This window comes from Hirundo rustica, chromosome 1 (genome assembly GCF_015227805.2).
Source record: "Hirundo rustica isolate bHirRus1 chromosome 1, bHirRus1.pri.v3, whole genome shotgun sequence".
Classification (NCBI taxonomy): Eukaryota; Metazoa; Chordata; class Aves; order Passeriformes; family Hirundinidae; genus Hirundo; species Hirundo rustica.
The window spans coordinates 44,502,575-44,523,949 of NC_053450.1; the positions used below are offsets into that span (position 1 = coordinate 44,502,575).

A 21,375-nucleotide genomic window follows, 5' to 3' on the forward strand; every position below is an offset into this window, starting at 1 on the left:
TCAGTGTATCTCTTTTTCTGGGAACATATTTTTTCACTTTTATTCATAATTTTTAATTATGAATAAAATTATAGACTTGCAGTAGAGATGAGTAAATATGTTATAGGAAACTAAAATATATATGGGTAATCTGGGGGAGGGGAACTTTTTTTTTTAATCTAAGCAAATGTAGATATTTGCAAATGCAGGAGTCTCAAGAGTGAAATGAAAATCATTTCAGGCACTTAAATGTTTAGTGAAGAATAGTCAAGATTCCTAAATCTTTCCTGAACTCCTTAGTTGAATTTTATAGCAAAAGAACATGAAGAAATTGAATAATCTTAAAAAGTCTATTCAGTTTGGGACTATAAAAAGTTAACATATTGTTAACATATTGTTAACAATTTGTTCATAAAGTCATAGTTATTTTGTTATTTAGTCTTAATGCTAACTTGTATATGTGACCATAAAATCTAACTTTATTAAAAGCTTTCTTTTAAACCTAAGGTAGGTTATTTGAGTTGCAGTATTTAGGATATACTTCAAAATTAAATGACTGTCACAGTATCATGTCTAACATCAACTGAATTGTTTCTTGCAAATCTTTCTCAATTTTCTTCTTCCAACTCCTTCTGCAGATACAAACTTCTGAGGTATTCCAGAGAACGTCAGTATATTGATGGGTTGAACAATTTAGTATATACTCCTAAAATAATTGTCAGTAGATTGTATAAAAATATAACTGTTAATCTCATACCAGAACTTGCTCCTGTTAGAGACTATTGATGGAAGTGGAACGGCAAGATATCCTACCAGAATAAACTTTCAACACTGGAAGCTACTGATAAACACTGTAAAACAAAACAGCAGCTTAGAATTAGAGTATTTTGACCAACTGATGATGCATATTTGGGATGAGAAGTGATTGTATGTGCCACGCATTTTGTTCTGAAAGAAAAGCCAGCAGCTACCACTCAGATGTTTACAGCATGAGACTACTGTTCAAGCCTTCATTCTTCACACTCTCTATCTTAACTACTCAACTAAATAAACTGCAGAAAACAGACTTGTAGCTTCTCTGGAAGTAAGGACAGAGGCTTCTTCCAGGAATTTTTTATACTAAACTGTCCCTCCTCGTATTTAAATGAATGCTTTTGTTTCTTTTTAAAATGTGTTTTGTAAATATGTGATGTAAATTAATGTGTGTACATTGCTTTTCAATTGTTAAATATTTTATGCTTCAGTATGTATCTGAGTGTGTTCTCGTTTAAATTCTATAGGAATGTTTTTATTAGCATGAAAGAACAAGTGTAAACTGTAAGTATGCTTATAAAAAGGTTATACCTTATGTTAAATGAAGGAAATATTAATTGTTGGCCAGCTATGACTGTAAACTGTTATACTAGTTTTGAGCTCTAGGCCTCCTGCATATCTATATAGAAAAATCAATTTCTTATATGAACCTGTTAGAAAGAAAGCTTTTAATTTTATTTATTTCCAGCAAAATTGTATGATACCCTGCCTGCCATCTGAATCGTATTTATATGCATATTGCATGTGTATTACAGAAAATCTTGCAGTTGTTGCATATTATCACCTACAGGAACTCTTAACTGTTTCCAAGTGTGCCATTAGTGTCAATGTCAGGGATTTTAATGCCTAAAACGATGTGTCTGGGTGCGTACAGTATTTTGGTGGGGTTTTTGGGGTTGTTGGGGTTTTTTGTTTGTTTGTTTGTTTGTTTTAATTCTGGTATACAGCACTTTTATTCCTCCAAAATCAGAAGAGCCAAAAATGTGTCTTCATTGGAAGAATATTAAAGTTAGATTTTTAAGAGAATAATAAAACATAGTTCTAATAGTTTAAATGCTTGCAGTGTGGGATTTTCAGAAGCACAGTGTCTGTTGCACTGTTCTGCTGATGAGGATGGTGATGACATAAGCAGAACAGAAAGCAGGCCAATCCCAAGTGCTTTTTAAAATTCCACTCATAATATATTATTCAATATAGCTATTTAAGGGCCTATTCTGGTGCAGTGCTGAGTGCTTCTATGATGCACTGAGGATCCTCAAGTCGATGACTGTCAATGAGATTGAGGTTGCAGTCCCGCTAAGGATTGGTCCTGTCTGTTTTTCTATTTTTGTGGTGTTAAATGTATGAGTAACTAGCATCTTTTGTTATCTTCTTATTTTCTCTTTGCTTGTAATGTTATGCTACCTAAAAGTATCCCACTGCTAAGCATTATTATCTTCCCTAATATTTTTTTACATCTCTTGTTAATACAAAGGAAAAGGACCAGGTCATTTATTTTCTATGTTAATGCAAATATAGTGACCAAGATATACTAAGTTGTTTTGTTTGTCAGTTACTCAACTCTTTAGGAACCAAAGACTGACTTCTGCTCCCATAGAGAATGGAAAGCAGTATATATAATAAGGATTGTTTATCCATGGAGTGTTCTGTAAGAGTGTTGACGAAGACTCCTAACTTTAAGTCATTACCATATGCTGGTTTCCTGAACTGCTGCCACAGATGGTGTGGTGCTTTGTATATTTTAAGTTTCTTTGCCATAAACACCATTTATTTCTTTGGCATCCCAGCAGCAAATTTTGCTCTTAGTCATACTTCATATTATGAGCTTAGCTGTAGGCATCCCAAATATTTAGTAGAAATATTACTATTTAATTTAGTAGTTGAGAACAATTGTTAAGGGTATTTTATACCATACTGGAATTACTTTAATATCTACCAGTTAATCTAATATGCTTTAGGAATGATGTAATACACTGAAAATAATTAAAAGCATAGAGTGAAGAAAACATCCTTCAAAAGCATGCTTAAGTGGTTTGCTCACCTCCTGATAGGTTTTTCTATAACTGGGTGTATAGAACATTCTGAAGCATATGGAGAAAGCAGAGATAATGCTCTGTATGAACAATCATATCTTCAAAATAAAATTAGTCTTATTTCATTGCAGACTAAAACAGTTCTTTAAGAACAGTTGAACAAATTTTTAAATCCTTCATGTAATTTTTAAGTGATTTCTGGTTTTCAGTACAGGTTCACCTGCAATTTCACGCCTACAATTATGAAACATCCTTTGGTACCGTAGGTCTGTACTGTTTTCTGAAGCATGCATTTGTGCCCATCTCTTAGGCATTCTGTGAAATTTATGTGCAATTTAAAAAATCTAATGCATATATATGTATATATACTTACATATATACATACTATCTTACACATATGCTGTGGCTGAACTAATATAACTTTACAGCTTCAAGTGATTGATCATGTATGGTCCTAGAAAAATGTGATTTCAACCAGTATGTGAATGGATTGTGACATATAGCTAAGTTCTTAAAAAGTTTACATTTTGGTGCCCCAAAATGATGTCTGTTAAATTATGAAATGTTGACCAACACTCTTCTCTAAATACCTTTTATCACTTTGTTGGGAAGTTTTAGAGGTTGCCATCTCAAATTACATCAAAATAGTGTTTGTATACTACCTGCTTGAACTCAGTACTCTTCTGTAGTGAATTTTAACATAGACAGTGCCTTCAAACAAAATAAATATGATGCAGAACTAAGAGTTGTGCACATTCCTTTTGATAATTTCATGGTTCTTGTAAAATATAGAGAGAAGCCAATCAGATTGGCTTTTGCATTGCTGACAAGGCAAATAAGGGATGTCTTCAAGGAGTGAACATGGAGGGAGAAGAAGGGAGTATTTTACGGGATTTTGAAGGTCTTGCAAATTACCAAGTAAAAACATTAGAGAAATATTAAGAGTAGAATCTGGTTAATATGCTAAGATACTCTCAAGCCCATTTTCTATATTTCAAATTTATGTAGGAGAATAAAAAATAGAAAGTCAATTTTGCAAATAGGCAGTGTATTGAAAAGCAAGTGCAAAATGTCCTTATTCATGGATCTTGCCACTCTATTTTTCTATTGTTCTGTTTACTAATTTTAGTGGGTTACAAATGAGCCAGCTGTTTAAAAAAATTAAAAGGATCCATTGCATATCAGCAAGCGGAAGTGTACTTAAGATTATTTTATTTGTAGAGGTATGTAAGATAGGATTAATGAAAAAATGCACTGAAACAAATGCTGGGAATTTCCTGTGTACTATCATAGTTTTGGTTTTTTTGTTGTTCATGAAAATGTTTGTACTTTTTTATCATTGTCTTTTATGAAATATAATGTTCTAAAGATTGTGTTTGTTTGTTTATTCTGGGATTCTCTGGAAAAGATATCATCTTTGTGTTTTGTTTCTAGACAAAATGCTCATTTTTCTAGTGCTCAGTACCCCAAAGCAAAAAAGAAAGGACACACCTGTCCAAATACATTTAGGATAGGCTGTGATGGGATCAAGCCTTAGGCTAGCAGGGCATTTTCCCTTTCTTTGTATTTATAGGCTTTCAGCTTTTGGTTTTATTAGGTGAAGTGACTCAGTCTTTTTGCATACTTTTCCAAGACAGGGTTGCTATTCTGTTGAATCTCATAATGGTTCTTTCCTATATAGGGATTACTAGAATGGGAATAGAAGGATACATCCATATTTCTCCTAGCATTAAATAGGAGAGTGATTTTCTCAGGATTCATCACTTATCCTTATTTTTATTTGCATTTTACAGCTATTACAGAAGTGTCTGATGGTTTGAGGTATGCTAGTAATTCTGGGGAGTACTTAAACTGGGGGCAATATTTGCAGAATTTTCTGCAAATATATGAATAAACATCCTCAGACATGTTTGAGTGATATACTTTTCTGAAACACAGGCTTTTGGTCTGTCTCTGAAAGTGTCACTTGTTATATATTGCAAAACAAGAAAGCAGGCGTTTTTAAGTATGTGTAGCCTGCTTAGCATCTTTAGATGCTGTTCTACCACACTGTCACCTTTACCTGTTTGCAATTCCATGTCTCCAAAATCAGAATTGAGAGGTTGAGTTTATCTGATAATTATCTGAGCCCCTGAGTAAGTAATCCCATGTGACTTCATCTGTTGTGGGCTTCATTAATAAAACATAGGAGATGGTAGTGGTGGATTGTATTTTCTGTCTGCTTACTTTTCATGAGACACCTTTCACAGATGTGTTTTGTTCAATTCCTTTGCAAGAATAAATTTAGTTTATCGACTCCATGGAAGACTTTGGTTTATTCTCAGAGTCCCCATAATGGAATTTCAGTATATTTTTTCCTAAGGTTAATGTGTTTTTTCCAAATCCTAGACTTTTCCTCAGAAGAGCAATACTGACAATACAGAAATGCGGAATAATTTTATTCAGAAGAGTGTTTGAAAACAAAGTCAGCACACTTTCTTCCTGAAGTCAACAAAGTGAATAAAAAACTTACTGTTAGTGACTTACTATGAAATCTAAAGCTATTGGTACAGTCAGATATTCTTATCATTTAAGGAAATTTTAATTTACACAACCGAATTTTCATGTCAGGTTAATGTCAGCTTCTATTCCACTGGCTCGCTAACTACTGCTGTAGTTGAGTAAGAGAAGGGACTAAGGACAACGACGATCTTGTAATGGCGATTGCCAGCATCATTAGCTGCGAACACCACCTGGAAAAAGAAAAAGCAAATATGAGACAAAATGAGAAGTGATCTCTAGATAAAAGCCTAGATGGAACCACTGTGATCATTGTATGTAACTTCACATGAAACTTCAGAAATACGCTCACTCTGAACTGTGACTGCCTTAAAAAGTAAAAATATCACATTATTTAAGACTTTATTAAATTTATTTGCTTTATTCAATTTATTTATTATCCAAATTGGCATTTCCTTGTTGGTACTCATAAATAGCAACAAGATTCTTTTTCTTGTCTCCTTATTGCCACCTTATGAAGGGCTACTATGATACCCATTGATTTTCTGTATTTAAAAAAAAAAAAAAAAAAAAAAAAAAAAGGCAGGAAAAAAAAAAGCTAGCCCATTTGCCCATTCTTTCCAGTGTTTGATGGATGATTTTGTTACTCTTAGCACATTCTATGCTTCAAGGAACAGAACTAAAGCGTGCTACACTAGCTATCATTAGGCCAGAGTACAAAACAATGCATTTCCGTAGCTCTGCTTCAAAATCTAGTAGTTAGTGAAGGACTGCATTAGTTATTTGGCCACAGCATGATAATAACATTACATGTGAATGATTCACCACAGACCTATTAACATCTCCCTGACCAGCACATCCTGTCTCACTCCTCCTAATACATTATTTTGTGTTGTGGGATGAGGGGTGTCAGCTTTTAAAACAGACAGTTTAATAGCATTCTGTGATGCGCAGCTCATGCTCCTTTCAACATTAATAAAAAAGATACATATGAAACAACCAGTGGACTGAGCAAAATGTGTTCCCTACTGAGGCTTATTTTTAAGAAAGAAGACTCTTGCACTGTAAATTAATTTCCAATCAACCATTATCTTGATATACAATCAGTTTACTTGTATGCAGTAAATCTTTTATCTTCTCTTTTTTATTTCAGTTCCCACAGAAGGCAAGGCTATCCAGCATTAACTTTCATTACTGTCTAGTATAAGAATGTCATTTTTCATTATTTTCAGGAAGACAGAAAATTTAATCCAGGTGTATGCCACCTTTTCTCCATGGAGATAAGGAGCAGCTGAGCAGACCTGTCACAGTCCAACAGCTGCTACTGAAAGGTCATAGGAAAGCACTAATGCTGTTGAGGGGAAGGAGACAGTCCCCAAGGAGTCTTCAGCAAGCCTCACTTGGTACCTGTTTTGGAACACCTTCCTCTAACCTGTTTATTTGTCCCATGTAAATTTAAAGAGGCATGTTGTACCTTTTTTTCTGTTCTAAACTGGGGCTCCAAGCATCCAGAACACAGTACGTATTTTTGTTGTCTTTAAAAATTTAAATTATGAACTTTGTCTGTACCTATACAAATACTGTTTCCGAAAGGCAGAATAATGCCTTTCCCAGGAGACTTCACAGAGTATTCCACTTATCCCTCAAACACTTAGAATAACCACAAAAACAATCATGGGCTTGAGGTAGAAGGATGGAAAACCTCTCCATAAATAACATCTAGGAGCTTTGGGATTTATGGGGGAACTAGTAACTATGTTGTCATGACTACGTTGATACAAAGCTTTGAGTCTGTGGATTTAAAGTATTAAAGTGAAAATAAAGTTCAACATATGCAGTTAGTAACTGAAGTCTACACATATTATGTATCTTTATTCTTTGCAACTGAAGTAGAGAAAAAAAGGAATACTCACATCAGCATGGTGGTGGAAGGGATTCAAGCCCAGACTCTTCCAGTAAGAGGTTGTATCAAGCTCAAGCTTGTATAACCCTGCTACGAATTGTTCTTTAGTTGTAAGCTCTGGGAGGCCTCCTTTGTCATTGGTTTGTCTGTGTAATGGTAGAAGAACACACTCTTATAGTTTGGTTAAAAGCCTGAGAAAGACAGTTTTTGGCAATTGAACTTGAGTGATGTGTGGCTTAAGTAACAGGATGAATACTTCTATTGATCTGGAATGGCTTATGTCCATCTGAATTATGGATGCCTCAGAGCTTATCTTGGCATTTGCTGCTTCCACAGTGACCACAGCAGATGGCTGCCTGCCATCTCACTAACTCTGCATGGTTTGGGGGTGGGCCAAAAACTGGCATTATTGTTCATAGACTCTTGGCAGAGTCTTTGAGTTAATTAAATGAACCCACTCAGAAAGAAAACTTCACCACTTCTGTAAGCAATGTGGAAGCTCTATGATGCACTAACTGTGCAACTAAGTAGGGTCAACTGCCCTGATTTTTCCATGGTTTTCTTTCTTACTTAAATGTATTAAGTTGTTTCATCAGTGTAAATATTGTTTATGGCTGTCTATTAAAAATTTGAGATCTACTATTTGAAATAACCATAGGTTATCTGTTGTTTGCAACGTCAAAGAGCCATATGGACGGTTTCTACTGGAATTTCTAGAAATGCATCTGGGTCTGGGATTCTACTGTTGAAGTTCATGGGCTATGCCAGCTTTAGCCCTTGAGAGCTCTTTCTTACTATTTTTTTTTTTTTTTTTTTTTAAGGTGGAATAAACTGTTGGCATACCTGGAAAGGTCTCCAGTGAGACTTTGCACTATCATGAGGAGCAAAGTGTGGAAGTGGAATATTGCTTGGTGAATAAAGAATGCTCATTCTGTGTATCCCCAAAGATTTTTTCCAATTTAATTTCAGACTACACTTTAAGTAAAAATAGCTTTTTAATTTTTTTAAGTGTTAATGCATACTAGAATAGAGGGCAATTTGAAAACATCTGCATTTTAAATTCTACAATTATGGGGTTTTTTTAAGATGTGGCAAATTTATATATCTGGAGATTCTTTTCTGTTATTTGAGGTGTGACTGCTTCTCTGTGGGGGAGAAGGTGAGAAGGATTTATCCCCAAATTTTCTCCTTTTGGCTAAGTCCTTGACCTTGAAGTAAAGAAGGCTATCAAATAACATGTGGTATATGTTCAAAACAATTCATTTTTTAAACTGTGATGTTGTAAGAAATGAAAACCCATCTAGAATGATGGAAAATTGCCAATAAAGGTAGGATTCTCAACCAGAGTCTTGGTTTCAAAAGGTAAGATTCTATCTGATTCTTCTGGTAACAGTGCAGCAGTTCATTGGTGGCTACTTAAAGGTAATATAGACCTTTGCAATGAAATTAGGGAAGTGATGACTGAATTAAAGATAGCTTAAAATACTTTCTTGTGTTCACAGGAATTATAAAGCATTATAAACCATTTTGATAATTGAAACTAGTAGTACATTTAAAAGACAGTCTGCAGCAAGTTAATTCAATTGTATGTTATCTTTCCTCTGAGCAAAACAGACATCTCATTTTAGAGAATGTGGAACTGATCTTTCAACTATTTTGCCTCTTCCCACTGCCTTTCCCATTTTTCACTCATTATTTTAGTACGACTTACTTTGAATTTAACAGTTCCCAAGATCCATCTGCACCTTCTTTATATAATTTAACTGGAACATTTTGAGCTGGACTTCCCCGGACTGCATCCACAACTTTTATGTAAAGAGGATGCTTGGCATCATAAGGGTTCTGCAATAGGAAGAGAGAATATTTATGTTGTAAGAAGGGTAAGTGATGGTAAAGCAGTAAGGAATATTATTCTTCAGATCTACAGTAGAGACCGTATTTTCCACGAGAAGGTTGCTGTGTACTGAGGACGCAAAATCTGAAGCTTTCTGGGGGCTGGATATGGTGGAGCCAGGAAGGAAGATTTCAGGAGCTGTTGGGCATGTAGCTGTGTACACCAGGGAGGCACTGCAGCTGTGAGACCACATTTCTATTTTTCCTTTGGCTTGGCTTAGCTCCACATCATCTCCAGCATGAAGCTGTAAATCAATTGTGGCCTCAACAGGAAAGAATTACAGGTTGTAGAAATGTTTGGAAAATCTGCCAACTCTTCCTTTGTATTTTGGACTGGACTGGCAACTTGAACACAGCTCTCTGGATTTGAGAGCTTCTGATACCTTGTTGCCATAGAGTTATCTCTGTAGCCACCGAGTTACAGTTCTGCTGTAGACGTGGTAAGCACACATACAGTCTCTCTCCTAACAGCGTGTTTAATCAGTTTTGTCAACCCTGGCAGCTACGCAAGGACAGGAGAGGAAACCCTTCAAGTACAGGATGGCTATAGTTTCATCCCAACATATTCATCACGAGTAGTGATTATGGCCTGATGTTCTACCTTTTCAAAAAAGAGTTGAATCAGGGCTTTGACCCTACCTAATCCTGCAGTTCAAGAGTGAGAAAATAGAGCTTTGTGGAAGATGCTGAACAAGGATGATCTCAAAACAGCAGTCACTGATATCCATTTAATCATTGTAAAATGAATTGTGATGTAGATGGTTAAAAGTTAAGACCGCTCTCTTTCATGCCCTCTCCCAATCTGGGCTGTTCCATGGGCCAGGAACCCTGTCTAGCATCATACCAATGTATCAGCATGTATCTATACTGCCTGTATGCCCAGATTCCTCATGTTCCCTTTCTGGAGTGCAGGGGCTCCTCACTGGTATTACTTTTGGGGCCTTGCCAAGAAGGACTGCACTGCCACCACTGTTTTCCCGGACTTTTACAGCCTGGGACCTCAATGAAAGTCTAATTCTTCTACAACATTAGTCAGGTATTATTTTCCCAAAGATCAGAGTTGAGAGGAAAAATGAGTAGTTGAGGAGAAGCTATTGTAGGAGAATTTCAAGCTGAAGCATCTGAGTCTTTAGCTTGCTGTCCTGGGATGAATGAACCCTCTGGAAGAAGAATCCTGACTTCAGCCCTGTTCTTTGTTTACATGGGATTAAGCTGTACTGGGTAGAGCAGTAAGGCAGAAGTCTAGAGAAGGCCTTTCTCCAGCATGGATTTTGCAACAGGAGATGAAATTCCTCATTACACAGCTTGTTCATTATGTTCTGAATACTTTAGGTTTTTTGTCTAGTGAATATGATAGTTCTTCCTTTCTTGATTTACACTGGTTTTCATGTAGTTGCTGTGTCTAATGACAAGTGCTACTTCTCTACCATAAAGTCCTCTCACTAATCACTAGAGAAGGAGAAGGACCCGAAAAGAGCAGCAGCAGAGAAACACAGTCAGTACATACTGTAAAATCATCATCATCATCATCAACATCATCATCATCTACTTTTTTTTTTTTTTAATTTTTGCTTATACTAACAAAAAAAAATAATAAAAGAAAAAAATTGGGACTACATCAGTAGAAGGACTTGAGTCCTGAGACACTTACCGGTGGTGCAGCTTCAGAGCAAAGTGCCAGGCCAGCTAAGAAAACCAGAAATACAGAATGAAAAGCCATTTTGCCTACCAGTAGGGAGCCTGTGTCAGCAAGCAGAAACTGGTGGGAGCTGTGATTTTTATATCAAGGCCTCTGAAATGAAGCTACTTATCAGAAAACACCTATGACTCTCAACACGTAGATTCATGCTATTTACTTAGTAAACAATGAGAAAATAAGTAACCCATACAAACATGAACCTTGTCTATGAAAATAAGTGTTTTCTATCCTTGTCTGTGGAAATATCGTGAACATTGCCTAGTTCAACTATTGTGTCAGTTTTCTTGGAAGAAATGTCTACTCTGTCTTTTTTTTTTTTTTTTTTTTTTTTTTTTTTTTTTTTTTTTTTTAATTGAGGAATAATGCTGTACTGACCTCATATAACTGACAAAATTACAAATTTTATGTCAACTCAACAATTTTAGTGAGAAATTCTCTGTGGTTATGGCTTGATTTAATTTAGTCACCCATGTTTATATATTAAGAGATTTCTCTCTGTGTCACTCTCCTCCCCACCTCTAATAAAAAGTAGGTGGATAATCTGTGGGCTCTTTTGTTATCTTACACATTCCCTAGGAAGAAAAATATATTACTTTTGGTTTTCAGCATGGCATCAATATGCCTACACACCAACTTCTGAAGCACATTTAAACAGTATTTTAAATTGTATCACTCGTCCCTTAGATTCAGTACAAGCTCAGGACTTCCCCCGTATAACTGCAAGTCAACTCCTGCCAGAAGCATCTGGTTCAATTGAGGGAAGTGTCGGTCCTTGAAATCAAACTTTGTCTTTCTGATCTTTGCTTAGACATACATACATGCAGTCTTTTACTAGGTTTATCCTCTCACCAGATGGACGACTAAAAGCAGAGTAAGATTTTTTCTGTTTGTTTTGTTTTTTGCTGTGTGTATCTATATGAGCAAATTTATGTCCTATTTTGAGGGCTTAGCATAACACGCTTCAAATGAAACCCACTGGTTTTCAAGCTCCAGGAATAGCAGGATCCCATGAAACCTCCATACTTTATGATGGGTGCTGTTTTGAAATTGTTTGTGCTGCTTACAGGAGTTGTGTAACTGTGGCAGCATCTAGAACTGGGTGAAAAAGTAATCCGTGAAACTTTGTAACTTGTGAATTCGCTTGTTGTGCCGTCATACCAGCAGGCTCTGGGCATGAACTCCAAGGTCAGCGGCAACTGAGTGCCAAAGGTTTCTGGCTGGCATGATTTCAGTTTCTTTCTCTGTAATTTATGTAATCCAGTTAAAACACAATTCCTCTACTTCAGGATATTTTAAATACTGTAGGCCATGGGTTTACGGAAATCACTGCTAAAGCCCTCAAAGTCTTTAGTCAGTTTATCAGCAACTTTCTTTGAATCACAGTCACTCTACAGCTTACTTTTTCCTATTTCTAAAAATAGGAAGAGAATATTAAGATGCTGCTTTTCTTTTTGGGCTTCTTTTTAATGATGGCTACAGATATGACTTATTAGGGATTTAACTGGAATGTGCCTGTATATGGTAGCCAGCTGTGTGATGTCAAATAATTGCTTTAATATCAAAGATGTTAAAAAAGTGCTAAATGAAATTATTTCAGTACTTCCTAGATTGATTGAGCAGCCAAATTTCCTCTTGAAACCTCAACATGTTGAGGTCTAAGTTTTAAGTTTTAAGTAAAGGTACAAGATTTACAAAGGTAAAAGATTTTAACTCTTTCAGCTCTCTGTATATACTTATTTCAATGGTTTCTGTATTGTTTTTTCTGCTGTTAGGTATTCAGAATTTCACCTATTCACCCTGTGACCTGGTCGATAGTGAACCATATTTTCTGTGTGTAAACTTGGAGTAGCACAGATGACATTCTTATTTTGAGTATATTTATTTGGTAATTTTTTAAGGTAACACAACTATATGAATTTCCTGTTTGGAGTCTATGTATTTGGTGAGACTTCTTTAAGGTAGTGGAGGAAGATAACAAAACTAAATCAAGTGTCACCCTACATGTGTTTTTCACTATTCTTTTGCACTTCAATGCAAATCATAATACTTTAAAAGACAATAACATTTCACTAATTGAGCCAAAATTGTTTTAAAGAAGTAATATTTTATTGACTTGTCTGAAGTTTGACAGGTTACAAAAGGAAAAAAAAAAAACAACAAAACCAAAAACAACTAATGTGGCAAAAAGTTATGCTTTAGCAGTAGGAAAAACCTTCCTCCTAAAAGCCTATGATAGTTCCAGTGGAGGAAAGTGTAAAAAGACAGTACATGTTTATTCCTGGGGATCAGTGACAACAGCAGTGGTAGAGTAGGAGAAAGGGCTGAGCAGAGCTGCGATGGTGTAGTGGCGGTGACCAGAATCATTAGCAGTGAACACCACCTGGAAAGGAGAAAACATGATGAGCAACACACAGCCAAAACTACCTTATAAACAACTAAGCAGCACCCCCCAACTTGGTCTGCAGAGCACTTTGCTGGTTCTGTTCAATGCTTTTACCCTTCTGGAGGGTAATGCTTCCCGTTATTTTGTGATTGCCGAGGACTAAGATATTTGTGAGATTTGGAATGAGGTCCACAAAGAGGCTCAGTTGCGGTGAAGCTGTATGGAAATACCCACACGTGAGCCAGGCAAGCTGCTTTGTGATGTGGGAGGGTAAGGGAGAGGTATCTCAAATGACCAATAAGAAAGACAGGGGAGAAATTCCACCTAGGGAATGTAAATTCAACCCCTGTGTGACTGTGTCCAAACAAGGCAGGCGGCTGGAGCCCAAAGCTACTTTCTGTACTTCAGTGCCCCCTCCTGTTTTTAACACCACTGGTGATGGGTCAGTTTTTGCATTAAGAACTGAGTGGCTAGACTTGCCAGAACAAGGAGAGACCCTTGCCCTAAGAAAAATCAAATCTGCTGCTCTCCAAATCAGTCTAACGGGACTTGGGACACCCAATTCCCAGGAAAGTATTGTCACCTGGGTTAAATTCCAGCTTCCTTTAGCCTATTGTTTGATCTATTTTTTAAACCATGATGCACTTTCTATAGGTGGACTAGAGAATTGTCTCCTACGGCCAAAATCTAAGCTGCCGGGACATGAGGACTGCAGGCTTTAGTTACCTTGTGCACAGTCAGTCACTGAGTTCTAGCTACTTCCCAGACTAGCTTGTTGATCTGTAGGCTATTCCATTAAGGACAAGCTTCTTCAGCCTAGCTGGAACAGTCTCATTCAGGCACTTTTAAGCACCTTCTGAGGTGTAGCCCTTACAACTTTCAGACATCCAAATGGTTAGGGAATACTTTTGAGGTGTGGTTGGTTTGTTGTTGTTGTTGTTGTTTGGTTTTGGTGGGTTTTTTTTTTTTGTTTTGTTTTGTTTTTGCATTTTTGCTTTTTTGTTTTTTTTTGGGTTTTTTGTTTTGTTTTGTTTTTGTTTTTTTGTTTTTTTTTTTGTTTTGTGGTTTTTTTTGACCTAACTCACCCAAACTGCACCTCAGACTTTTATGGACTTGGGACTCAGTCATCTGTTTAGGTCTTCCACAGAGCTCCATGAACTTGTGGTTTGAAATGCTCTACAACACTACCAGTAGCTGTTCCAGACTACTTAAATCAGGGAAATTTAAATTTAATGACAGATAAAGCCTGAAGAATTTAAACAGATTTTTGAATGTGCTAAGTAAATGTAGTAGAACAGAGCACACAATAAATCAGTGTAATACTGTAAGCAAAGGGAGAGACAGGACATTATCATATTGCTGGCCTGCTTGTGAAATTTGAGTATCAATGAAATAGTCAACGCTTCCTTTCCCAAAATGTTTTTGTGTGTGTGTGTGTTTTTTGTTTGTTTGTTTGGTTTGGTTTTTCGTTTGTTTGTGGGCTTTTTGTTTTTGTTTTGTTTTGTTTTTGTTTTTAATTGCATATTTTGGTACTGAACTTCATTGTAAAAAAGGCATGCCATATAGAATTGTTCTTTTTCTGTAATTACATGTCATATTAGAATTCAGGGATCTTCATGTGACTGATATGGGGAAAATACCTCTGATTTAAGCACAGCTTATTTCCTGTAAAATTAGGGTTTCCAAATCTCTCCATTCCTTCAGCATCAGTAAAAGCAGTTTCATTTTCTTGGTACACTTTTTTTCTTGTTTGTTTTTATAAACACTGTCTACTTTAGAATATTGTAGCTTTTTTCAAGCAAGATGTCCTGGTGGCCTGTGTGGGTGAATGGGCACAGCTACACTTTGGAAGAGCTGTGTCAGCATTTCCAGGGAAGTTGGCTCCTTCCTGTGCCTTAGCTGGATATTTGCTGCCTTTATTTGCCCAGTGCTGAGTGTCAGTGAACCACTTCACTGAGTGATGCTGCTCCTTCAGTATTAAAGGGCTTTGTTTGCCCTTTCCAGACAGGCAGTGTGTACTGGTTATCGAGGATATTTGCCACTACTCACATCAGCGTATTCATGGAATGCAGAAAGCCCGAGCGCCTTCCAGTAAGAGCTGGTTTCAAACTTCACCATGTATTTTCCCTCTACAAACTGTTCTTCTGTCGTGAGCTCATGAATCTCCCCGTACTCTGTGGTTTTCCTGTAATGATTAAATAGCTATATAAATATTTTATACTGCCATTTAGATGCTAAACAGAAACAGTTAGTGTGGAATATTAAATAGCAGAGGTGCCAAATTCGACATTGAGCAGTCTCTAATCATCTGAAATAATTCCTTCCCTCTATGTACTGTATGTTTCCATACATTGCAGAGTCTGTCCTTGCTACCAACGCACTCATATACATCACAAATCAAAGCTGGCTGGTTTAAGGTCCCTCTTTTAGCTAGATGTTTAACTTGTACCAAATGTCCTGTGGAACCAAAGGTTATTGTCTTAGGAGGAGGATTGTCATGATGAGCGGCAAGATGCCAAATCTCAAAATAAAACTAAGGAGAGAAGAGAAATTATTATTATTATTATTATTATTAGTAGTAGTAGTAGTAGTAGTAGTAGTAGTAGTAGTAGTAGTTATTAGCACTGAGGCTGTGGCGTTTATTCCTATACACTGATGTGATTTTATGCGAACCTGAGTGGTAATGTCTTGGAAAAGCAATTTAGTATCACAAGATATTAATAATTAGGATTACAATGCCTTGGCCAGAGCGCAGGAGCCTCTTCCACTGGGTACCATATAAATGATCAATAGGATTTTCCAGCTCAGAGCTTATGTGCTCAGCTTATAACAAAAAATTGTGGATGAAGAAACTCCAGCAGCAAGAAGGAAGTATAGCTGGCACTGCACCCTATTTGTTTGAAAAGGAAGTTTTTCAAGCTTTGTATGACAGCTGTTTAAATATTTAGATACTTAGCTCCTAAGCACCATTTATCTCTTTTCCCTCCTTTTACTTAGTTTGTGATTTTTTTAACCTTTTATGTTTGTTTGGTTTTGTTTGGGTATTTTTCTGCTGAATATATTTATTTGATATCTATAGCACTTCATAACTACATGATGTAGTTGAAGGAATAATGAAGAAAGGCTTGACCGGAAGAACTAGTGGAACTGTCCTGTCCTGTGGAAAGGAATAACTGCCTAAGCAGAAAACAAACTTGAGGAGGAGGAGGGGGAGTGGAGGAAGCAGTGACATGCTGCTTATCTGGGGAAGAATCAGTTGTGCTATTGGGCTTTTCTTTCCCAGTCTCTTTCTCCTCTTTTACTGTATTTGTAATCTTCGGTTAATGGTGGTATATAAAAAAGACTGAATGACAGATTTTTGCTTAAATCAAGAGATAACAGGATTGAAAATCCCATGCTAATTTTTATTTTTCTTATTTGTCAGGACTGATAAAATCTCACTGGTCCAATGTAAATGTAATCAACTGTATCCAGGGCAGACCAAACCTGCAGAGAATCAAAGTCCTATTTGTAACAAGTATCATAGAAGGTTTGTAAAGTGTATGCATCTGTTTTCTTTTAGTTTAATTAGTAATTCCTGGTTTAATCTATATTGGTTTAATAAAAGAAGAAAGAATTCATTTGTGAATGCCCTTGAAGCTGTGAAACAGAATTACTGAGGTCCTGCAGAGGAGAAGTTAGCAATCCACGTACTTCTGCTTGTAATCTGGATAGTCTAGACACAAAGCAAACAAAAGGAAAAATGGTGTCTGCCTCAAAATCTTTGTTCAGAAAAACAAATTAGTTTTAGTTTGAGGAAAGTGTGGATGGAGCTGGAATGGTGCTTTCCCTAAGGGGTGTTTCCCCAGAGTGTCAGATGTTAACCATCCAGACCAGCCGGGAAACTGGAAACAAGAGCTCACTTGAAGAGGCATGCTCTCTACCAGAAGTTAATGGCACTTTCTTTATTTTAATTATTAAGTAGTAGCCATTAAATGCAACTGGTCTCACAAGGAAATCCATCAGCATTACTGCTGCACTGACAGCCAACAGGACAGTGTGTGATTCAGAACCTGGAGATAATTAGCACAAGGCAGAGGATGCTCAGCATTCAGGCTAGTAGGAAAATACAGCGATTGCTTCTGGACAGCACTTGTATTTCTGTCTGAGGCGGAGTCTAAATATAACATGGTTCCTCATTCTTAGTAGGATGTGGACTGCCAGCATCTGCTGTAAGATGGACAGTTAAGTTAAAAAGCTGTGCTTTCCCGGTAAAGTTACTACAGTGCCAGCCCATAGTGTGATCCTGATCCTCTTTTTGACTATCTGGACTTTAGTTGTATATTGTGGCCAGGTTAATTCTACACTGTCTGTACAATGAGATTATGAACTCTTACGACACATACTGCATTGAAATAAAGTGTGGTCTCAGACACAGACTGATGAGGAAATATCTCAGGAACACAAGCTCTTATTTTGGAGTTTTTTAAAAAAAAGGGTTGGGGAACCACTTCAAATACACAGAAGTCTTTTCTTTGATGACTTGTAAAGTCATATGAAAACTCTGTTTGGCGGCTGCAATTATTGAACCACATGATAAGACCTAGATTTCCAAAAACTTGTGAGGAGCAAGAAGGTCAAAGCTAGTCACAGGAGTAGCTCATATAGAATCCAAATCACATGTTCTGTGCCCTAAGTTCCTGTTCCTTAGTATGTGTCTTAGTTCAAGTTATCTTTTCTTGCTTATTTTTAGCTAGAGTAATTTTGAAATAATCCTCTTAATAAAGTCAGCTGATACTATTCCAACACCCCCCCACCACTGCCCCTTAAATACCATTACTCAAATTCAACAGTTGCTAAGTACATTTGCTTAATTCCATGAAGTGTGCTTGCAAACTAAAAACAAGGAAAAAAAAAAAAAAAAAAAAGGTAAAAACATAACTACAACAGACATTTGTACAAAATGTAACTTTCCCACATGTATCTGCTAGGTACTGTAACTTCAAAATGTTATTCACCTGACAGGAGTATTGAGAGATTGTGTTCCTGGATTTCATTCATAATTTCAGCTGTTTTAACACAGGGAAATTCTGGCTTCCCCAAAAGAACAAAATTGTAATTGCATATGAAAACTTAGTTCAAACAACTGTCATCACCTAAAGTCGATATCACTGAAAGCAGCCTTAGTTATGATGCAAGTCAAGAAAAATGCCAAAATCTTCACCTGCAATAAAAGTTGCCATCCCCCAGAAAAAGGGTTCTCTTGCCTAGGATTAATCTTCTCAATTTATATTTCATAAGAAGTTATTAGATTTTCTTGAGTGTACTCACCTAAAGTGTCAACAGAAGTTGCCTAAGAACTACAGGATTTGTCTCCATGGGTTTGTTGCGAGCAGCATTGCAAACTGAACAAGAAAACACTTATGCCCTAGAAGTGAGGGCATTTAATAATGACATTAAATTTATCTTATTCTTCTGTAATCATCATCTATATTTTATATTAGATGTTAAGCAGCACTTGGTGAAACATTTGAAATTATTTGGTTTCCTAATAATGAAAAAAATACTCACTAGGGATGTTATCCTTGTCTCTGTTTTCCTTGAAAAAATGTGTCATTTTTTCATAGAGTTTCTATGTTCATTGAAGTGTATAAATCCATTTTAGGATCATTAATTCCTAGGTTAACACTCAGCACTTGAAAGTGTAGTTTGTTTCTTTCAGTCTTGTAAACTCTCTTGCTACTTTATAATGGGGGAAAATGTTTTATATTATATAAAAAGAAACTATTCACGTGGAGAGAAAGTTATCCCTCCTTAAAGTCTTCTTCTCTGGGAGTGGTTTTTTTTTGGTTTATTCCCTGCCCCCCCCCCCCCCCCCTTTCTTTTTTCCTTTCTGTAGAATAGAAAGATAATACTGAAGCTAGGAGAAAACAAACAAAAAAAGGTATTAAAACTAGTCCCCTACAAATCTTAAGATAAGATGAGCATCTGAACATATTTTTGTAATTAGCATTTCAGTCATGGATAAGTTCCACTTAAATCTAGTGGATTTTATACCAGAATTCATATGCTGTGAACACTGATAGTGTGGCACGTATCAGAAAACATATTTCTGTTTCGATCAGAGCTCCATTCTGGTAATTCCTCAATTGCTTGCCCAAGGCACATTGAAAATGGCTCCAGAAGACCATACAACTTACCCAACAGCAAAGTCCTGCCAGCTTCCATCTTCAGCCTGTTTAAAAACTTTAACAGTTACATCAGATGCAGGGCTTCCTCTGACTGCATCCAGCACTTTCACCATAAGAGGGCATTTGGAATCAACAGAGCCATGGGAGACCTTGGAGAAAGGAGGAGAAGTTGTATGGGAACTGTTCACCAAGCCTGAAAAAACCTTTTCCCGAAGAAAATATGGATTCTAATTGCAGAATTACCATTCACTTAAAAGTGAGTTCTCTGACAAATGCTATTCAAAGCTAATTTCCAAACATCTATTTCTTAAGCAGAATGTCTTATAATTCAATACAATACAATTCAATTCAATGCAATAACTTTATTACACACACACACACACACACACATTGCTTGATCAATATTTAGAGTTGTTCTAAATGGCTCTAGAAAAATGGTATAATGTTATACCTTTATAATGAGATCAGAAATATAGAAAATTTAAATTCTTTTAAGTGCAGACAAAGTATGTTAACTAGGGAAACCAACAAAGGAGTACATATGACATCCTAAGGCTGAAAGAATATCCTTCTCTTAGGCTTCATTACACTCTAAGGAATCCTTAGTCATACCTCAAAAGTGTATTGTTCAGCAAAGATGCATCTTTATTGAGGATACAGGATGTGAGTCATGAACAGAGAGAAACAAAGGGAAAAAAAAGTCACACCACCTAGATCCCTGACCCTTCCATAAAACCTTAAAATATATGAGTAAATAGCAAGAAAAGAAAAAAGGTTTTAAGAATTCTAAAGATGCTACAATAAAAAAACACCCCAGAAACAGCATTTTAGCAAAGCCTAATGGTTACAGAATTTCATGGATGAGGAGGATGCTAGCCATCTAGAAAATCTAGATTATCATTCTTGTAATGATTGAGTTTGAATACAAAGAAACTCACCAGTGGTGCAGCTTCAGAGAAAAATACCAGTCCAGCTAAGAAAACAAAGAGCACAGACTGAAAGGCCATTCTGCTTGCTGCTAGTGAGCCTTGGTGCCAGCAGCCAGGAGCTGAGGGGATTTGGGATTTTATAGCCAATCCACAACAAAACAGGCTGCTTATTGGGTGCCCATATGACTCCAAAACTGCTGATTCTGATTATTTGCTTAGTAAATAGCCCAATCCTAGAGACAGTTCATGAATAGCACTGCCATTGAAGTCAATGGATGGACCGCAGGATCACTAGAGCAAAGAAAATAAGTAACGGGACACAAACATGACCCTTGCCTGGGGAGATTACACTCATAGAAAGCCCTCCACAAAATGACCTTTTTTTTGCCCAGAAATCCAACCAGTTCTAGGAGAACTTCTTTATCTTGCCCTCAGGTTGTGCATGGTAATGTCCCAATGCTTTCTCTGCATCTGCCCCATGTTTCTTCTCAGTATATTCAGGGCTTCCCGAGGATCAGATCCCACATAGGGATGCAGACTCAGTATATGGGTGATGGAGTTTGTTCACTGTGTGGCTTGAGCAGTGCTGGATTCCCAATCAGTCTCCCTGCTTGTTGGAAAGGAGCAATGTCTCTGTTTGCATCACAACCTAGATGGGGTCTTACACAATCTGCCACCCACCCGAAGTTTCTAAACATTCATCTTGCCCAACCTTCAGGTAGATGATGAGGTCTCATCTTAGTCCCTGGAAAAAGACCTTTAGAGAGAGAGCTGTCCCCCTGGGAAGCTAAAGGTCTCAAAAAAGTGAAATGAGTCTTCACTTGCACCATGTACCCCAGAAGGAGCCAAGGCAGCCAGCAGAAACTGGTAGCTTTTGTTAACATCTGGTTAAGGTTCTAGTTGCCAAACCTTCATTATGCTGGGAATGTTACTGTTACATGTATGTTTGTACATTTCTGCATTTGTAAGTGTACAAATGTACATTTCAGAGGTTTTTCAGGGGTGAACTCAGCCCCAGCCTAAGTTGGGAGAAGTCATCTGGGGGATGGTATAGCTGGTTTTGTTCAGCTGCAT

General features: G+C 36.8%; 3 protein-coding genes across 4 annotated transcripts in view; 1 reads left to right on the forward strand and 2 right to left on the reverse strand.

The window, feature by feature from the left end:
* Positions 1-4,196, forward strand: part of B4GALT6 (beta-1,4-galactosyltransferase 6) — a 30,105-nt gene extending 25,909 nt beyond the window's left edge. The window contains exon 9 of the mRNA XM_040085154.1: positions 618-4,196. Coding sequence (XP_039941088.1) covers positions 618-765 — 148 coding nt within the window. The 3' untranslated portion in view covers positions 766-4,196. The remainder of the gene's footprint in view (positions 1-617) is intronic.
* A 1,253-nt stretch (positions 4,197-5,449) lies between these two features.
* On the reverse strand, positions 5,450-10,840 carry LOC120757153 (transthyretin-like). Of its 2 annotated transcripts, none has more exons than XM_040074314.1 (4): positions 10,772-10,840; positions 8,939-9,069; positions 7,238-7,373; positions 5,450-5,557 (listed from the first exon to the last, which is right to left on the reverse strand). In XM_040074314.1, exons 1-4 carry the CDS (start codon positions 10,838-10,840, stop codon positions 5,450-5,452), a joined length of 444 nt encoding a protein of 147 aa, XP_039930248.1. The 2 variants fall into 2 exon arrangements, with proteins under 2 accessions (XP_039930248.1, XP_039930244.1); XM_040074310.1 differs by having other exon boundaries at positions 10,766-10,840.
* A 2,063-nt stretch (positions 10,841-12,903) lies between these two features.
* LOC120749876 (transthyretin) lies at positions 12,904-20,483 on the reverse strand. Its single transcript, XM_040057818.2, has 4 exons — positions 20,311-20,483; positions 19,382-19,521; positions 15,252-15,387; positions 12,904-13,199 (listed from the first exon to the last, which is right to left on the reverse strand). The coding sequence occupies exons 1-4, from the start codon at positions 20,377-20,379 to the stop codon at positions 13,092-13,094; spliced, it is 453 nt and encodes a 150-aa protein (XP_039913752.1). The 5' UTR covers positions 20,380-20,483; the 3' UTR covers positions 12,904-13,091.
* Positions 20,484-21,375: the final 892 nt, after the last annotated feature.

Coding starts and splice junctions, on each gene's coding strand:
- LOC120757153 (XM_040074310.1), bottom strand. CDS start 10,840: ATGGCTTTTCATTCTGTATTTCTGGTTTTCTTAGCTGGCCTGGCACTT. Junction 9,070..10,765: donor AAGCTGCACCACCGGTAAGT/GTCTCAGGACTC, acceptor TTCCTATTGCAG/AACCCTTATGATGCCAAGCA. Junction 5,558..7,237: donor CCTTCCACCACCATGCTGAT/GTGAGTATTCCT, acceptor TTCTTTTTCCAG/GTGGTGTTCGCAGCTAATGA.
- LOC120749876 (XM_040057818.2), bottom strand. CDS start 20,379: ATGGCCTTTCAGTCTGTGCTCTTTGTTTTCTTAGCTGGACTGGTATTT. Junction 19,522..20,310: donor TCTCTGAAGCTGCACCACTG/GTGAGTTTCTTT, acceptor CCTTTCTCCAAG/GTCTCCCATGGCTCTGTTGA. Junction 13,200..15,251: donor CATTCCATGAATACGCTGAT/GTGAGTAGTGGC, acceptor TCTCCTTTCCAG/GTGGTGTTCACTGCTAATGA.